This window comes from Castor canadensis, chromosome 7 (assembly GCF_047511655.1).
Source record: "Castor canadensis chromosome 7, mCasCan1.hap1v2, whole genome shotgun sequence".
In the NCBI taxonomy this organism is placed as follows: domain Eukaryota; kingdom Metazoa; phylum Chordata; class Mammalia; order Rodentia; family Castoridae; genus Castor; species Castor canadensis.
The window spans coordinates 138296796-138315209 of NC_133392.1; the positions used below are offsets into that span (position 1 = coordinate 138296796).

Consider the following 18414-nt stretch of genomic DNA (forward strand, 5'->3'; position numbering starts at 1 on the left):
ACCACTCCAAATGCCAAAAGAAATACAAATACAATTTTTTAAAAAGCCTTTATAAATGATCTAGGCCTTTAGTGATATTTTGTGAGGCTGTACCAGTAGGGGAAATTATATTTTCCCACACATTTCAAGTTTCTAGGTGGGGAGGTCTATTTTAAAATCTCTCTCCAAAGCCCAACTTTGTGCAGCTGATGCCCAAATCTCTGTGTCTCTGTAAAACACATCCTGTATAGCACTCAGCTATTGGGAGGCAGTTTTAACAGCTGAGAGTGAGGTTGAACAAGATGTGCAAGAGGGAGGTGATGATAGGAAGTAACCATCTAGCAGGCAGGAGTGGGAATGGAATGGGGAAGTCACTGCCAGGCAGCACTGTGGCTCGCTTGGGGTGAATTGATCAGTAGTAAAGTGAGAGCAGCCAGCTCTGGGCTGTGTTTATTCAACCATGTTTTGTTGTATGGGTGCAACCATAGAGTAGAGGGAGTACTGGGGTTGGAGCTGGGGTTTGACAGGAAGCTGAGACAAGGGAAGAGAGTGACAAGATAGAGAGTGACAAGGGAAATGAGAGTGAGTGCACTGCAGTAGTGATGATGGATCTTGTCGTCTGAACCAGACAAAGAAGGAGTAGGCTTATGGGTGGAGTAGGAGGCAGTGGAAAAATGATAGGATCAGTGGCTTATTCAGCTCCATAGGACCAAAAATCACCAGAGAATGAGTCCCAGGAGTGAGCTGAAGAGCTAAGAGGAAGTGGATAACAGAGCAGGTGCTGGAAGCTAAGGCGGTGGAGGAGTCCTGCAGAGCTAGGAGTGATGTGCCAGTCTGTGATCCAGATAACCTGTCCAGAACAGGAGACAAATGGACTCAGAGCCCCTCCCACTTGTCTGCCGAAAGTCCTGCCTTTCTGAGGGTGCTATTTGCAAAGCTGGTTTCTGTAGAATTCTGTATGTATATCGAGAGAGGTTTGTGTTAGTGGGAAAGCATAGTGCAAGGAGGGGAGAATTTAGCATATTCTGAAACATGCCCATGACCCACGTCCCCTTTGATGACATTCAGATCCTTGGATGGAATCTGTCACCGGGTCAAGAGTGTTTGGGGTCAGAAAGTGGGCAGTTAAGAATTTGGACCTGGAAGTGAATGTTTGGAAAGAGACAGAGACAAAGGAAGACAGAAAACATGGACAGCTTTTATGCCTTCTCTTGACAAGCTCCTACTTACCCTTGAAGGCTTTACTCAAATTCTTATCTACATCCCCGGTTGGCTCTTCCTTCTTGGTGTTTCTTTTATAACACTTAGGTCATATTTTAATTCATGTGTTTCACAAATGGAATAAGTTCTTCAAGAATGCAGAACATATAACTTGTTCATTAATGTATTCTGGACACCTAGGTAGCACAAATATTTGTTGAGTGAATTGATGACAGGTCCTGTGTGTTGTCCTAATTATATGGGGATCATTTATAGATTTTACTCTAAAGGCATATAAATATTATACATATTTACAAAATGAAAGCAAAGATTAGAAACATATACTTTCTAAATGTCAAAATCTTAATGGAAACAAGTGAACCTAACCATGTATCAAGTTACTGATTTAATGACCCAGAGAATTATTTCAACTGACTTGACAAAATGGCATTTGACTATGGTATATATCCTAAGGGCAAAGAGAAGCACAAAAAATTTTTTAACTATTTTCAGCAGCCACATTGTCAATAACAATATTGATATTACTATTCTGAAACTATTAAATATGAAATACCATTAAATGTGGATAAATCAAATACAAATTATTTGCTGTCATTAAGAACCAATATTTTCAGCACAAAAGAGCTAGAAAATAAAAATAAACAAGTTAGTCCTAAATTTGGATTGGCAATATGGCAATATCAGCATAAACTCATAATGTATTTTCAATTTATTTTCCCAGCTCTAACTCTAAAGTCTGTAGTCAACACATACTCAGTAGCAGTGAGAACCCTAGTGCCCTGCTCGTGATCTTGAAGTCCTTTCTCCAGTAGAAGGAACCAGGCTCTTTGCAAAAATGCGTGTCTTAGAGACACAGCAACCAACTATCACGTGTGAGCCTCATTTGGATCCTGATTCAAACAAATCAACTATTTAAAAAATGAGATGATTGAATATTTGGAAATATAAAGGAATTGTTTAAAATTGTAGATGTGGAAAAAATAGTCTTTTTTCTTTAAAAAAAATTTTAGAAATTAAAAAAAAAACATACAAATCTCCCCTCCTATTTGGGTAAGATGATATGAAAGCAGCATGAGGCATGGCTCCATTCACAGGATCCCGGGTAGCATGGGGCTTCTGCTCTGAGCAGTTCTCAGTCCTCCCAGGTGACATCCAGCATGGTTCTGGTGAATAATGTGCTCTTTTGGCTTCCTAGTGATCTCTTGTGGGAACCCTGGGACTCCAAGCAATGCCCAAGTTGTGTTCAGCGATGGCCTGGTTTTCTCCAACTCCATTGTCTACGAGTGTCGGGAAGGCTACTACGCCACAGGCCTGCTCAGCCGACACTGCTCTGTCAATGGCACCTGGACAGGCAATGACCCAGAGTGCACAGGTGAGAGCCAGGCCTTCGGGGCACTGAGGCAAATGGTGGCTCAGGAAATTCAGCCTCTCCTTGCCAAAAAAGAAAGCTGTCTGTGGGAGACTGGGAAGACTAGTTGGAGTGGGTGTTCTTGAGCCTGAATAAGAATTATACAAATCCCTGCTCCATAAGCAATGGAGCATGTACTATGTGGCAATAGCAGAGCTAAATGCTTTATTTCATATGCAGATGTTGTTCGATTCTTACCACAACTCCATGAAGCAGCTACTAGTTAGCCCTATCTTATGTATAAGACCACTAAGGCTCAGAGAAGCCATTTCACTGGCTCTTAGACTTCCTTTTTCTTTTAGGACAAAACCCCAAGGCTCAGCATGGTTTTCTTTCCATGTTAAAACTGCTGCAACCTTGCAGGTGGATGACTTACACCTGTAATCCTGGCTACTTGGGAAGCTGAGATCTGGAGAATCAGGGTTCAAGATCAGCACAGGCAAATAGCTCACAAGACCTGATCTCCAAAATAACCAGAGCAAAATGGACTGGAGGTGTGACTCAAGCAGTAGAGTGCTTGCTTTGCAAGTGCAAAACCCTGAGTTCAAACTCCAGTCCCACAAAAAAAAAAAAAAGCTGCTACTGCCTATCATCTTTGCTACTTCCTCTTTCTTGAACCCATCCCAGCACCTAAGCACTGTAGCCTCACAACTCCCCATTTTTGCTCCTCTCAAGAGTAACCCTTTTTCTTGAAAAGCCAGGCACTGTGGGGCCTAGATTGAGGGAACAGATAGGATGAGCAAATTTGACCGCATGCACCCTTTCAAAGTCCAGCCGGTGATTCCAAGCTCCATCCACATTCCCATGTAAAGTTCACCTTTGTTCTGAGACCAAGGTTTACCAAGCCTGCCCTCACTCAGTACTGTAACAGAGGTGTGACCACTGCATAGCTCATAAGACCCTGCTTCTGAGCTGTTCAGCCTACAGAGGCCTCAGGTGATAAGATGCTCCCCTGGATGGGCAAACTGTCTTTTGTGGTCCATTAACACATCTTGGGTTCTTCCTCTTAGGGGGTGGGTTTGATAAGAAGGGTGGTCTTCATCACCCATGTATCTATCTGAGGTACCTAAGAATGGTGTAGGCAAGGATAGTGGAGATGTGGGGAGTCCGAGGTAGGGAGATCTAACAGACTGTAGAATGGGCAGTACCCAGTGGAGAGCCTGGGAAGACACACAGCATCCCTGATCTGATGATTCTCCTTGGACAGGTACAGGGACAGGGGTAGGGATGGCACTGGAGAATGGAGTCCCAGGCTGGAAATGAACACAGCTCCATCTCTCTTTCCCTAGTCATAAACTGTGGTGACCCTGGGATTCCAGCCAATGGCCTCCGGCTGGGCAATGACTTCAGGTACAACAAGACTGTGACATTCCAGTGTGTCCCTGGCTACATGATGGAGTCACACAGAGTATCTGTGCTGAGCTGTACCAAGGACCGGACTTGGAATGGTACCAAGCCAGTCTGCAAAGGTGCGTCTGAGGGGTGAAGATGTGGACAGAAGGCCAAACAAGATACACAAGTGGGACGTGGGCCCTGAATATCCAGAAGGGAGGGGGTGACAAGGCAAAGCCCTGACATCTTTTCAGGAATGTGCAAAGTGAGGACTGGTCCCATTTGTCAGTCAGGAGTTGGAAAGTACCAAGGTAAGGCCTAGGCCTCTAACACTGAGGGGAGATCTGTGCAAAGAGAGAACAGGGTTGTCACACTTAGTGAAGTAAGGTGCAAAAAAATCACTCCACACTAAGAGGTTCTTTATGGTTCTTCCTGCCTGGCCCAAATTCCAGCTGGTACAGTGTAGCCAGTGATACTGGTGGTAGTGACAGGGCTGTTTTCCCCAGGACCAGTCCAGATCTCAGCTCTGCTCTCCTCACAGCTATCATGTGCAAGCCGCCTCAACTCATCCCCAACGGGAAAGTGGTGGGGTCTGACTTCCTGTGGGGCTCAAGTGTGACTTACACCTGCCTGGAGGGGTACCAGCTCTCCCTGCCTGCGGTGCTCACCTGCGAGGGAAATGGGTCCTGGACCGGGGAGCTGCCTCAGTGCTTCCGTGAGTGGTTTACGAGGGCCCAGGGTACATCTCTCTATGGTTCCGTCCCCTGCTGCTCAGAGCTCTGCTGCGGGAAGTCTAGAATAAGTAACCCTTCCCCCAAATCATGGAAGTGCTTCATCAAGACATTGTTAGAAAGGGAAGGAAGTTTAAAGGAAGAAAACAAGAATTTAATTGACCCCTGACTTCAGACACTGTTTAGAGTCACAGTGGAAGGAAATGAAGCCAAAGACAGGAAGGTGTTTCTTGATCTGAAAGGTTTTTAACTGGACAGGACAGTACCCAAGCATCTGGGGATATTCAATGCTAGAAACTTGCCTGTCTTCATGGGTAACAAATACCCTGCATGGAAAAGACTTCTGGGGCCTGTGATTTTTCTGATGAAAGACTGGCCAGATTGTTTTCTGATGAGCCCCCAGTCCATTCCAGGGCTCAATCCTCACTAAAGTTCCTAAACAAGAAATCTGCAAGATTCTTGACACAACCTCCTGAGTGGGTTCTAGAAGGTTTTCTTGCTACCCATGCTTTGGACAAACAGTAGGACCTACTTCTCCTTTTTACATGGCATTTATGTTATTCTACAGAAACCTATCCACATACTTCTTACACTGTTTAGGCACCTCTGAAATTTTGCTTCAATTTAGGAATTTCAGGTGAAATTAGGTTAGGGCCAGCAGCTCAAAAGTAGACATTGGTCTGTGGTTCATGGTTCACACTTCTGACCTTCACATACCACCAGGGAGCTATTTGGAAGGTAGTAAATCTCAGGACTGTCCAGACTCAGCAATCTTGCTTTTGCTCCTGAAAAATAGCTGAGTTGCTTTTTAACAATGAACTGCATGGGCTGGAAGCATAGCGCGATAGCAGAATGCATGCCCTAGGTTCAATCCCAGCGCACACACACGCACACACCAGAAAAGAAACAGTGATTTATCACCACTGTAAAGAAATTGTACTACGTTAGAAAATGCAAAAGAGAGAATAAAACTTCCCAAAGATAACCATGGTTAAGCTTTGGATTCTGTCTCCACACTGGATCTCAATGCATTTTTGCACTTACAAGTGACACAAGTTTCTATAAGTGATATTGGACCGTGCTGCAATACTGTTATGTGACCTGTGTTCCTTGACAGGCCACCAAGACATCTCCATCAACACCTACTTCCATCAACACATACTGATCTATACATTGTCGTTTTAATGGCTTTAGAGAATTTCCTTGTTGGATACACCACAATTTGTTTAACCTTTTCCTGTTGGTGACAAGTTTAGGTTATCTTCAGTTTAATCACTTAGAAGCAGTTCCATAATAAATATCCCTGAAAAGCCATTTCTTCACTCTGTGGTAAAGTCCTAGAAGTGAGAATGCCGGGCCAAGGGGCAGCACTCTGCTCTTCCTGACATGCTGCTAACTGCCTTCTAGAAAGAGCGTCCCAATTTACATTCCCACCAGCAATTACCAGGAGGTTTCTTTCTTTTTTTTTCCATTATTCTTTTATTATTCATATGTGCATACAAGGCTTGGGTCATTTCTCCCCCCTGCCCCCACCCCCTCCCTTACCACCCACTCCACCCCCTCCCGCTCCCCCCCTCAATACCCAGCAGAAACTATTTTGCCCTTATTTCTAATTTTGCTGTAGAGAGAGTATAAGCAATAATAGGAAGGAACAAGGGTTTTTGCTGGTTGAGATAAGGATAGCTATACAGGGCATTGACTCACATTGATTTACCAGGAGGTTTCTTGACTCACGCGCTCATCAACAATGGATTTTGCCAATGTTTTTTTTACTACTTGCTAGCTTGAGGAGTTCGAAAAGTTATCGAATCACTTTAGTTGGTATCCCATCGCTCATTACAAAGACTGAGCTGCTCTTTTCTTTATATGACAGCCTTTGCAAGTCTTGTTCTTTGAATTACCCCTTCCTGGATATGGTAACTTCTGATCAACCTAGCTTTTACAAACTACAGGACCCTACAAGCACACACACACACACACTGTGCACGATGCGGTGCTTCTTGTGATTTCATGGAGAGCTTTACCTTTGATAGTGAATTTTTTTTTTTTTTTGGTTGTGCTGGGGTTTGAACTTAGGTCCTTGCACTTGCTAGGCAGGTGTTCTACCACTTGAGCCACTCTGCCAGCCCTTTTTGTGTTGTTGATTTTAAGATACAGTCTTGCATTTATTGCTGGGCTGGCCTGGACCAGGATCCTCTCTTTGTGATTCTCCATGTCACTGGGAGGCCAGGCATGTGCCCCTGCACCCAGCCTGGTAGGGGATTTTTAATGACACTCTCTGACTCACATGGGCACCCTCATACAGTCCCCACCACAGTGTAAATGTAGAAAGAAATTTCATACTATATATCAAGATCTGAAAACATCTTCCAACCTTTGAAGATAATAAATCCACTCCTAGAAAGTTTCTCCTAAGAAAATAATCCACGTGAAAGAAAAGTCACATGTAAATTTAAAGTAGGTTTTAAAAGGGTTACCCTTGCAAAAGCAAGTAACTGATAAGTGGTGATGACATCATGAATGCAGAAAGTGCTTGCAGGACGATGTTAACTGAGCAAAGCAAGATTTGCAGTCATGTGGACATGGAGTGCAGCTGTCCACAAGTGTACATACAACTGAATGAAAACAAACAAATGTGCATGAAAATGGCAAAGAAAGTTCTAGATGGTGGAATCATAGGGTTTTTTTGTGTGTGTGTTCTTTCTTTTTTTGTTTTGGTTCTGGGGATTGAACCCAGGGCCTCTCCCACTATATCACTGAGCTACATCCCCAGCCCGGTCTCAATGTTCTGAACATCCTGAAGTATTAATAAGGTGTGTGTGGAAGGAGAGGAGGCTCAAAGCAACAGTACTGAGGCAGATGGAAGCACTAAGCACTTACTCAGGTGGGGCTGCCTCAGTTTCCAGAGTCCAAATAGGACCAAGAGATAAATAGTACAAAGGACAAAGATGGGGGTAGGAGGGTGGAAGATTGTTCTAGAAAGTCACTTAGACCTGCCTTTCTCCATTTGTCTTCCCAGCTGTGTTCTGTGGAGATCCTGGTGTCCCACCCCGTGGGAGGAGAGAGGACCGAGGCTTCTCCTATAGGTCATCTGTGTCCTACTCCTGCCATCCCCCTCTGGTGCTGGTGGGCTCTCCTCGGAGGTTTTGCCAGTCTGATGGGACGTGGAGTGGCACACAGCCCAGCTGCATAGGTAAGAGGGACCTGGGGCAGAGAGTGTCCCAGCTGGTGGACAACCCTGTTTTGTCTGAGATAATGGCTTTCCTTCCTATCTCCAGTGGTCTTATCTGTAATAAGGAACCAGTCCTCTTCCTCTGAGCTTCTTAGAGCAGGATGGGGAATAGTCAGAGCCAACGCTTTGGGACTCTGAGACAGGTGGCGATCTCAGAAGGCAGGGGAATAAGGAATGGCTCTATTTTCTTTTGTCATAGTGAGAGGGAACAGTGACCATGTGGTTTGCTTCTTTGTTTTGCCATCCAGATCCCACAATGACCATGTGTGCAGACCCTGGCATGCCACAGTTTGGAATACAGAACAGCTCCCAGGGTTATCAGGTAAGGTCAGCCGAGATCGGCCTTCTTGCCTCCTGTCTCTTCCTGTCACTGTCAGCATCTAAGGACCCAGGGGCTTTCCTGGGGAAGATGACTTTGGAAGCTGGAGAAGAGAAGCCTCTGCCTCTTTGAACCATGCTCCATGGGAGCACCCTTCAGAAATAGGAAGGTGGAGACACTGATCAGAGTCTAGTGAGGACGATGGCCAAAGGTGCCACCAGCCCTTCCCAGCAGTCCCTGGAGTTGGGGCAAGGAGTTTGTGGGAATACAGAAATGAGTGAGACTGATAGATCTCCTGTTCTCAAGGTGCCCACCCTCTAGCCTCAGACACAGGGCTTATATGGGGCAGTAGGAGCCAACAATGGCCATGTATGAGGCAGGTCTACCAACAGGCTGTCCCATGAAGATGCCAGGTGCTGCTCACATGTCTCAGAATGAGCCTTGGGAACAGAAGAATTCTGTTGAGAGTTCTGGTTTGCACAACTAGGTGAAATACATGGGCTGAATAAAATGATGAAATCTAGGAGAAAACAGGTTGGGCATGGAGGAAGGGAGTGGAATTTAAGAATTTGCAACACAAAGTAATCTACATGTTTAATGCAATTCCCATCAAAATTCCAATGACATTCATTAAAGAGATTGAAAAATCTACTGTGAAATTTATATGGAAACACAAGAGGCCACGAATAGCCAAGGCAATACTCAGTCAAAAGAACAATGCAGGAGGTATCACAATACCTGACTTCAAACTATATTACAAAGCAATAACAATAAAAACAGCATGGTACTGGCATAAAAACAGACATGAAGACCAATGGAACAGAATAGAGGATCCAGATATGAAGCCACACAACTATGAGCAACTTATCTTTGACAAAGGAGCTAAAAATATACGATGGAGAAATAGCAGCCTCTTCAACAAAAACTGCTGGGAAAACTGGTTAGCAGTCTGCAAAAAACTGAAACTAGATCCATGTATATCACCCTATACCAAGATTAACTCAAAATGGATCAAGGATCTTAATATCAGACCACAAACTCTTAAGTTGATACAAGAAAGAATAGGAAATACTCTGGAGTTAGTAGGTATAGGTAAGAACTTTCTCAATGAAACCCCAGCAGCACAGCAACTAAGAGATAGCATAGATAAATGGGACCTCATAAAACTAAAAAGCTTCTGTTCATCAAAAGAAATGGTCTCTAAACTGAAGAGAACACCCACAGAGTGGGAGAAAATATTTGCCAATTATACATCAGACAAAGGACTGATAACCAGAATATACAGGGAACTTAAAAAACTAAATTCTCCCAAAACTAATGAACCAATAAAGAAATGGGCATGTGAACTAAACAGAACTTTCTCAAAAGAAGAAATTCAAATGGCCAGAAAACACATGAAAAAATGCTCATCATCTCTAGCAATAAAGGAAATGCAAATTAAAACCACGCTAAGATTCCACCTCACCCCTGTTAGAATAGCCATCATCAGCAACACCACCAACAACAGGTGTTGGCGAGGATGCAGGGAAAAAGGAACCCTCCTATACTGCTGGTGGGAATGTAAACTAGTACAACCACTCTGGAAAAAAATTTGGAGGCTACTTAAAAAGCTGGACATCGATCTACCATTTGATCCAGCAATACCACTCTTGGGGATATACCCAAAAGACTGTTACTCCAGAGGCACCTGCACATCCATGTTTATTGCGGCACTATTCACAATAGCCAAGTTATGGAAACAGCCAAGATGCCCCAGCACAGACGAATGGATTAAGAAAATGTGGTATCTATACACAATGGAATTCTATGCAGCCATGAAGAAGAATGAAATGTTATCATTCGCTGGTAAATGGATGGAATTGGAGAACATCATTCTGAGTGAGGTTAGCCTGGCTCAAAAGACCAAAAATCGTATGTTCTCCCTCATATGTGGACATTAGATCAAGGGCAAACACAACAAGGGGATTGGACTATGAGCACATGATAAAAGCGAGAGCACACAAGGGAGGGGTGAGGATAGGTAAGACACCTAAAAAACTAGCTAGCATTTGTTGCCCTTAATGCAGAGAAACTAAAGCAGATACCTTAAAGCAACTGAGGCCAATAGGAAAAGGGGAACAGGAACTAGAGAAAAGGTTAGATCAAAAAGAATTAACCTAGAAGGTAACACCCATGCACAGGAAATCAATGTGAGTCAATGCCCTGTATAGCTATCCTTATCTCAACCAGCAAAAACCCTTGTCCCTTCCTATTATTGCTTATACTCTCTCTACAACAAAATTAGAGATAAGGGCAAAATAGTTTCTGCTGGGTATTGAGGTGGGGGAGAGGGAGGGGGTGGAGTGGGTGGTAAGGGAGGGGGTGGGGGCAGGGGGGAGAAATGAACCAGCCTTGTATGCACATATGAATAATAAAAGAAAAATGAAAAAAAAAAAAAAAGGAATTTGCAACAGTAGCTGGGCATGGTGGTGGTAAAACCCAGCACTCAGGAGGCTGAGGCAGAAGGATCATGAGTTTTAGGCCAGCCTGGACTACAAAGTGAGACCTTGTCTTAAAAAAACAAAAACAAAAACACTGTAGTAATTAATAGAGAGAGACCCATGGGCCTTGGAGCTGGAAGTGGTGTGTAGGAAATTGGCCTGACTGCATTACACCGGATAGCCTTAAGAGGGAGCCATGGAGCTGGTGGTTGCAAGAGTATGAGTGGGACAGACAGGGGCCTTTATTTTTTTTTTTTTTTTTTTTTTTTTTTTTTTTCATTTTTCTTTTATTATTCATATGTGCATATAAGGCTTGGTTCATTTCTCCCCCCTGCCCCCACCCCCTCCCTTACCACCCACTCCGCCCCCTCCCGCTCCCCCCCTCAATACCCAGCAGAAACTATTTTGCCCTTATCTCTAATTTTGTTGTAGAGAGAGTATAAGCAATAATAGGAAGGAACAAGGGGTTTTGCTGGTTGAGATAAGGATAGCTATACAGGGCATTGACTCACATTGATTTCCTGTGTGTGGGTGTTACCTTCTAGGTTAATTCTTTTTGATCTAACCTTTTCTCTAGTTCCTGGTCCCCTTTTCCTATTGGCCTCAGTTGCTTTAAGGTATCTGCTTTAGTTTCTCTGCGTTAAGGGCAACAAATGCTAGCTAGTTTTTTAGGTGTCTTACCTATCCTCACCCCTCCCTTGTGTGCTCTCGCTTTTATCATGTGCTCATAGTCCAATCCCCTTGTTGTGTTTGCCCTTGATCTAATGTCCACATATGAGGGAGAACATACGATTTTTGGTCTTTTGAGCCAGGCTAACCTCACTCAGAATGATGTTCTCCAATTCCATCCATTTACCAGCGAATGATAACATTTCGTTCTTCTTCATGGCTGCATAAAATTCCATTGTGTATAGATACCACATTTTCTTAATCCATTCGTCAGTGCTGGGACATCTTGGCTGTTTCCATAACTTGGCTATTGTGAATAGTGCCGCAATAAACATGGATGTGCAGGTGCCTCTGGAGTAACAGTCTTTTGGGTATATCCCCAAGAGTGGTATTGCTGGATCAAATGGTAGATCGATGTCCATCTTTTTAAGTAGCCTCCAAATTTTTTTCCAGAGTGGTTGTACTAGTCTACATTCCCACCAACAGTGTAAAAGGGTTCCTTTTTCCCCGCATCCTCGCCAACACCTGTTGTTGGTGGTGTTGCTGATGATGGCTATTCTAACAGGGGTGAGGTGGAATCTTAGTGTGGTTTTAATTTGCATTTCCTTTATTGCTAGAGATGGTGAGCATTTTTTCATGTGTTTTCTGGCCATTTGAATTTCTTCTTTTGAGAAAGTTCTGTTTAGTTCACATGCCCATTTCTTTATTGGTTCATTAGTTTTGGGAGAATTTAGTTTTTTAAGTTCCCTGTATATTCTGGTTATCAGTCCTTTGTCTGATGTATAATTGGCAAATATTTTCTCCCACTCTGTGGGTGTTCTCTTCAGTTTAGAGACCATTTCTTTTGATGAACAGAAGCTTTTTAGTTTTATGAGGTCCCATTTATCTATGCTATCTCTTAGTTGCTGTGCTGCTGGGGTTTCATTGAGAAAGTTTTTACCTATACCTACTAACTCCAGAGTATTTCCTACTCTTTCTTGTATCAACTTAAGAGTTTGGGGTCTGATATTAAGATCCTTGATCCATTTTGAGTTAATCTTGGTATAGGGTGATATACATGGATCTAGTTTCAGTTTTTTGCAGACTGCTAACCAGTTTTCCCAGCAGTTTTTGTTGAAGAGGCTGCTATTTCTCCATCGTATATTTTTAGCTCCTTTGTCAAAGATAAGTTGCTCATAGTTGTGTGGCTTCATATCTGGATCCTCTATTCTGTTCCACTGGTCTTCATGTCTGTTTTTGTGCCAGTACCATGCTGTTTTTATTGTTATTGCTTTGTAATATAGTTTGAAGTCAGGTATTGTGATACCTCCTGCATTGTTCTTTTGACTGAGTATTGCCTTGGCTATTCGTGGCCTCTTGTGTTTCCATATAAATTTCACAGTAGATTTTTCAATCTCTTTAATGAATGTCATTGGAATTTTGATGGGAATTGCATTAAACATGTAGATTACTTTGGGGAGTATCGACATTTTTACTATGTTGATTCTACCAATCCATGAGCATGGGAGATCTCTCCACTTTCTATAGTCTTCCTCAATCTCTTTCTTCAGAAGTGTATAGTTTTCCTTGTAGAGGTCTTTCACATCTTTTGTTAGGTTTACACCTAGGTATTTGATTTTTTTTGAGGCTATTGTAAATGGAATTGTTTTCATACATTCTTTTTCCGTTTGCTCATTGTTAGTGTATAGAAATGCTAATGATTTTTCTATGTTGATTTTATATCCTGCTACTTTGCTATAGCTATTGATGATGTCTAGAAGCTTCTGAGTAGAGTTTTTTGGGTCTTTAAGGTATAGGATCATGTCGTCTGCAAATAGGGATATTTTGACAGTTTCTTTACCTATTTGTATTCCTTTTATTCCTTCTTCTTGCCTAATTGCTCTGGCTAGGAATTCCAGTACTATGTTGAATAGGAGTGGAGATAGTGGGCATCCTTGTCTGGTTCCTGATTTTAGAGGGAACGGTTTTAATTTTTCTCCGTTAAGTATAATGCTGGCTGTAGGTTTGTCATATATAGCTTTTATAATGTTGAGGAACTTTCCTTCTATTCCTAGTTTTCTTAGAGCTTTTATCATGAAATGATGTTGGATCTTATCAAAGGCTTTTTCTGCGTCTATTGAGATGATCAAGTGGTTTTTGTCTTTGCTTCTGTTAATGTGGTTTATTACGTTTATTGATTTTCGTATGTTGAACCACCCCTGCATCCCTGGGATGAAGCCTACCTGGTCGTGGTGGATAATCTTTTTGATGTGTTGCTGAATTCGGTTTGCCATTATTTTGTTGAGGATTTTTGCATCAATGTTCATTAAGGAGATTGGCCTATAGTTCTCCTTTTTGGAGGTGTCTTTGCCTGGTTTTGGGATAAGTGTAATAGTGGCTTCATAAAATGTGTTTGGCAGTTTTCCTTCCCTTTCTATTTCATGGAACAGTTTAAGGAGGGTTGGTATCAGTTCTTCTTTAAAGGTCTGATAGAATTCAGCAGAGAATCCATCAGGTCCTGGACTTTTCTTTTTGGGGAGACTCTTGATTGCTGCTTCAATTTCATTTTGTGTTATAGGTCTATTCAGGTGATTAATTTCCTCTTGGTTCAGTTTTGGATGATCATATGTATCTAGAAATCTGTCCATTTCTTTTAGATTTTCAAATTTATTTGAATATAGGTTCTCAAAGTAGTCTCTGATGATTTCCTGGATTTCCATGGTGTTTGTTGTTATCTCCCCTTTTGCATTCCTGATTCTACTAATTTGGGTTTTTTCTCTCCTCATTTTAGTCAGGTTTGCCAGGGGTCTATCGATCTTGTTTATTTTTTCAAAGAACCAACTTTTTGTTTCATTAATTCTTTGTATGGTTTTTTTGGTTTCTATTTCGTTGATTTCAGCTCTTATTTTTATTATTTCTCTCCTTCTATTTGTTTTGGGATTTGCTTGTTCTTGTTTTTCTAGGAGTTTGAGATGTATCATTAGGTCATTGATTTGGGATCTTTCAATCTTTTTAATATATGCACTCATGGCTATAAACTTTCCTCTCAAGACTGCCTTAGCTGTGTCCCATAGGTTCCGGTAGGTTGTGTTTTCATTTTCATTGACTTCTAGGAACTTTTTAATTTCTTCTTTTATTGCATCGATGATCCATTCTTCATTAAGTAATGAGTTATTTAGTTTCCAGCTGTTTGCATGTTTTTTGTCTTTACTTTTGTTGTTGAGTTCTACTTTTACTGCATTGTGGTCAGATAGTATGCACGGTATTATTTCTATTTTCTTATATTTGCTGAGGCTTGCTTTGTGCCCTAGGATATGATCTATTTTGGAGAAGGTTCCATGGGCTGCTGAGAAGAATGTATATTGTGTAGAGGTTGGATGAAATGTTCTATAGACATCTACTAGGTCCACTTGATCTATTGCATATTTTAGATCTTGGATTTCTTTATTGAGTTTTTGTTTGGATGACCTATCTATTGATGATAATGGAGTGTTAAAGTCTCCCACAACCACTGTGTTGGCGTTTATATATGCTTTTAGGTCTTTTAGGGTATGTTTGATGAAATTGGGTGCGTTGACATTGGGTGCGTACAGATTGATGATTATTATTTCCTTTTGGTCTATTTCCCCTTTTATTAGTATGGAATGTCCTTCTTTGTCTCGTTTGATCAATGTAGGTTTGAAGTCTACTTTGTCAGAGATAAGTATTGCTACTCCTGCTTGTTTTCGGGGGCCATTAGCTTGGTAAATCTTCTTCCAGCCTTTCATCCTAAGCATATGCTTATTTCTGTCGGTGAGATGAGTCTCCTGTAAGCAACAAATTGTTGGATCTTCTTTTTTAATCCATTTTGTCAAACGGTCAGACAGGGGCCTTTAGAGATGGAGGTGGGGAACACAAATCAGCAGAGAGAATCTGAGGGAAGGTGGCAGCTCTGCCCAGCAAATACCACTAGCACCAGACTCAAAGCCCAGTGCCAGATTGTCTGGGGCCCCATCTGCAAAGAAGGCAAGTCTCCCATCATTGGGAGACTTACAGTTTCATAGAAGAAAGGGACACACACAGTGATCACTCAATTTCACACAGTTCCTCACATTTTATAAAATGCTTTCAAACCCACCGTCACAGCTGAGTGTCACAGCATTCCTGTGGTGGTGGCACAACTGTCATCCCTCATTTTGTGTAGGAAAACAGTGGTTTCAAATTTGATTCAGTGAGTAGATGCAAAAGCCAGGACCCAGATCCAGGATCTTCTGATTCTGTCCACAATGACAGCGTAATCCATCCAATAAGCACTGATCTGGCTCGGGGGCCAGATGAGGTCTTTGCTATCAGCTGCCCCAAAGGATCAGTAAGCTATAGCCTGGCAGAAAAGCCTACTGTTGCAGCCAGAGTTAGAGTTGCATCATGGGAAGTAAGTGGTCAGGTGACAGCATCGCTGGATGGAAGGTGACGATGGGTCCTTCTGTCCTTGCCACAGGTTGGACGCACAGTGCTTTTCCGTTGTCAGAAAGGTTACCTGCTTCAGGGTTCCACCACCAGGACCTGCCTCCCCAACCTGACTTGGAGTGGAACCCCACCTGACTGTGTCCGTGAGTACAGGCTTCACCCCAGACTTCACCTGCATCCCCCCTGCCCTGGCTAGGCTTCTAGGATGTGCTCTGAACATCCCATCTCAAGAAAGATTGATCTGTTTATAGTGCTTACTCCTTGGGGGCCTCACAGAAAAGCCTTTCTGGAACTTGAAGGCCATCCCTATAGCTTAGCAAAGAAAAATCTATCCAGTGGCAGCAAAAATCTGTCCTCAGGCAGAGATTTTGGGTGTTAGCCATAATTATTCCATTTTCCCCAGACAAAGGCTTAAGTTCCCCAGGGTTGACTGAGCCAGGAGCCACGTGATCTCCGCAGTGGTCATTTCTCAAGGCCTCAGGCCTGGGCATGGGGTTGGGGGAGGGACAAAGAAGGGGCATGATGTGTATGAAAGATCCTAGAAGGGAAAGGAAGGGGACGTCCCATCTAGGAACAGGAGCGTGGAGTCCCCTAAGGGCCTCAACCTCCTCAGGTCCAATAGTGCCTTTCCTCTCACCTAGCTCACCACTGCAAGCAGCCAGAGACACCAACGCATGCCAATGTCGGGGCCCTCGATTTACCCTCCATGGGCTACACGCTCATCTACTCCTGCCAAGAGGGCTTCTCCCTTAAGGGTGGCTCCGAGCACCGCACCTGCAAAGCAGACGGCAGCTGGACAGGCAAACCGCCCATTTGCCTGGGTGAGTGATTCCTTTCGGTGAGCCTCTGCAGGGTGGAGACCGGAGGGAGGCCAGGTTTGGGCTGAAAAGGGGAAAAGGGAGGGAGAAAGAGGACTTCCAGGCGCTGGATCCTGCCTCCAGTTCCTGACATGCTGTCTCAGGAGAGCAAACCAGAGCAGTGTAAAGGGGCCCGGCTGAACCCATCCAAGCTGTCTCTTGCACCGTCTGCCTGCACTTAGGCTCGCTCTCATGGGAGTGCACTTACCTCCAGGCTAAGAAAAGCTCTTTCTTCCTACCAGACTGGAAGAAGGCACTAGGCATATGATGAAACGGCACCCACCCAAGATGTCCCAGGCCTCCCTCCCTCCATTTGCTTCTTTTTTAACAATACATAAAACTGTACTCAGTGATGGGCACCATGTGACATTCCAATACATGTATACCTTGTGGGACGTTCAAATCTGGGTGAATGTATCTGTCTCCTTAACGGTTGTCATCACCTCCCCTCTTGCTTGTCGCCTCTTCTCCGGTTATTGGGCATTACCACTGTGTCCTTGTCCTGAGCAGAAAGCAAAGCTCTGCTCTAAAGGAACTTACACAGGGCTCAAATACAGACGTTACCAAGGAATGTTGAGATGCACTGGATGCTGGGTCATGAAGAGGAAGGGTGGCAGAGAGGGGAAAGGAGAAGTCAGGGAGGGCTTCCTGGGGGAGGTGATGTCTGAGCGTGTTAAGTAAAAGGATCAAGTATGAGGGACAGTTTGGTGCTGGAATGGCATCGAACTCTCTCTTAAAAGTGCAGACCTCTCCATATGCCAGGCATTTTCTGAGCACTTTGTATTAACTCACTCAGTCCTCACAGTCATCCTATGAGGGCGGCACTGGTCCTATCCACATATGAAGGATCTAGAGCACAGAGCGGTTAAGTGACATGCCTAAAGACACCAGCTGGTAAAGGAAGGAACCTTGCTTTCAGCTGCTTTCCATCTTGTGCCTCAAACAGAGAAAGATTTAGGACCTGTCAGAGCTAGAATGTAATGTCATTGCTTCCTCTTCTTTGAATGAATTGTGAATTTTATTTTTAGAAAGTACTACTGGTTTTTATTTTTTTAATTTTCAAAACTTTAAAAATTAACTGGCACATGTTTGTGTATATTTACAGGGTATAGCATGACAGTGGGTAATGCTCAAACCAGGAAAATTAGCATTTCCAGCTCTCTGAACATTTATTTCCTTTTTGCTTTTTGCTTTTTGGCTCGTTTGTTTTGAAATAGGGTTTTTCTGTGTCCCAGACTCAATTGACCTCGTGATCCTCCTGCCTCAGCCTCTGAGTGCTGGGATTATAGGTGTGAACCACCATGCCCTGCTTAGTATTCACCATTTCTGTGTGTTTTCCACAAACAGTGGCAATATAAGGGTTCTTTTTTTAGTGCGTTTATTAATTTTTTTATTGTGGCAAATTGTACATGATATAATAGTTTAATTTTAGAAGTCTGTTCTTAGGTATTCATGATACCATACAGCTGTCACCACTATCCATCTTCAGAGCATCAGCATTCTGAAGAGAAATTCTGTGGTTATTAAGTAATCACTCCCCATTTCTCCTTTTCCTTAGCCCATGGTAACCTCTACTGCACACTGTATACATGAAGTTACAAATTCTAAGTACCTCATGTTAGTGGAATCACACAATATTTGTCCTTTTCTGTCTGGCTTATTTCATTTGGTATAATGTTTTCAAGATTCCTGTTGAATCTTACCCCAGCCCCATGTTTTAGCAGGTATCAGGATTTCATTTCCTTTTTAATGACTGAATAA

The 18414-nt window shown here is 43.0% G+C and overlaps 1 protein-coding gene across 4 annotated transcripts in view; it reads left to right on the top strand.

Moving 5' to 3' along the window:
- Csmd2 (CUB and Sushi multiple domains 2) overlaps positions 1 to 18414 on the top strand; it is a 546763-nt gene that overhangs the window by 517630 nt on the left and 10719 nt on the right. For all 4 annotated transcript variants that reach the window (XM_074080637.1, XM_074080638.1, XM_074080635.1 and 1 more), the window contains 7 exons: positions 2396 to 2572; positions 3898 to 4077; positions 4482 to 4655; positions 7691 to 7864; positions 8152 to 8225; positions 15828 to 15939; positions 16438 to 16617. In XM_074080637.1, the coding sequence (XP_073936738.1) occupies positions 2396 to 2572; positions 3898 to 4077; positions 4482 to 4655; positions 7691 to 7864; positions 8152 to 8225; positions 15828 to 15939; positions 16438 to 16617 (1071 nt within the window). The remainder of the gene's footprint in view (positions 1 to 2395; positions 2573 to 3897; positions 4078 to 4481; positions 4656 to 7690; positions 7865 to 8151; positions 8226 to 15827; positions 15940 to 16437; positions 16618 to 18414) is intronic.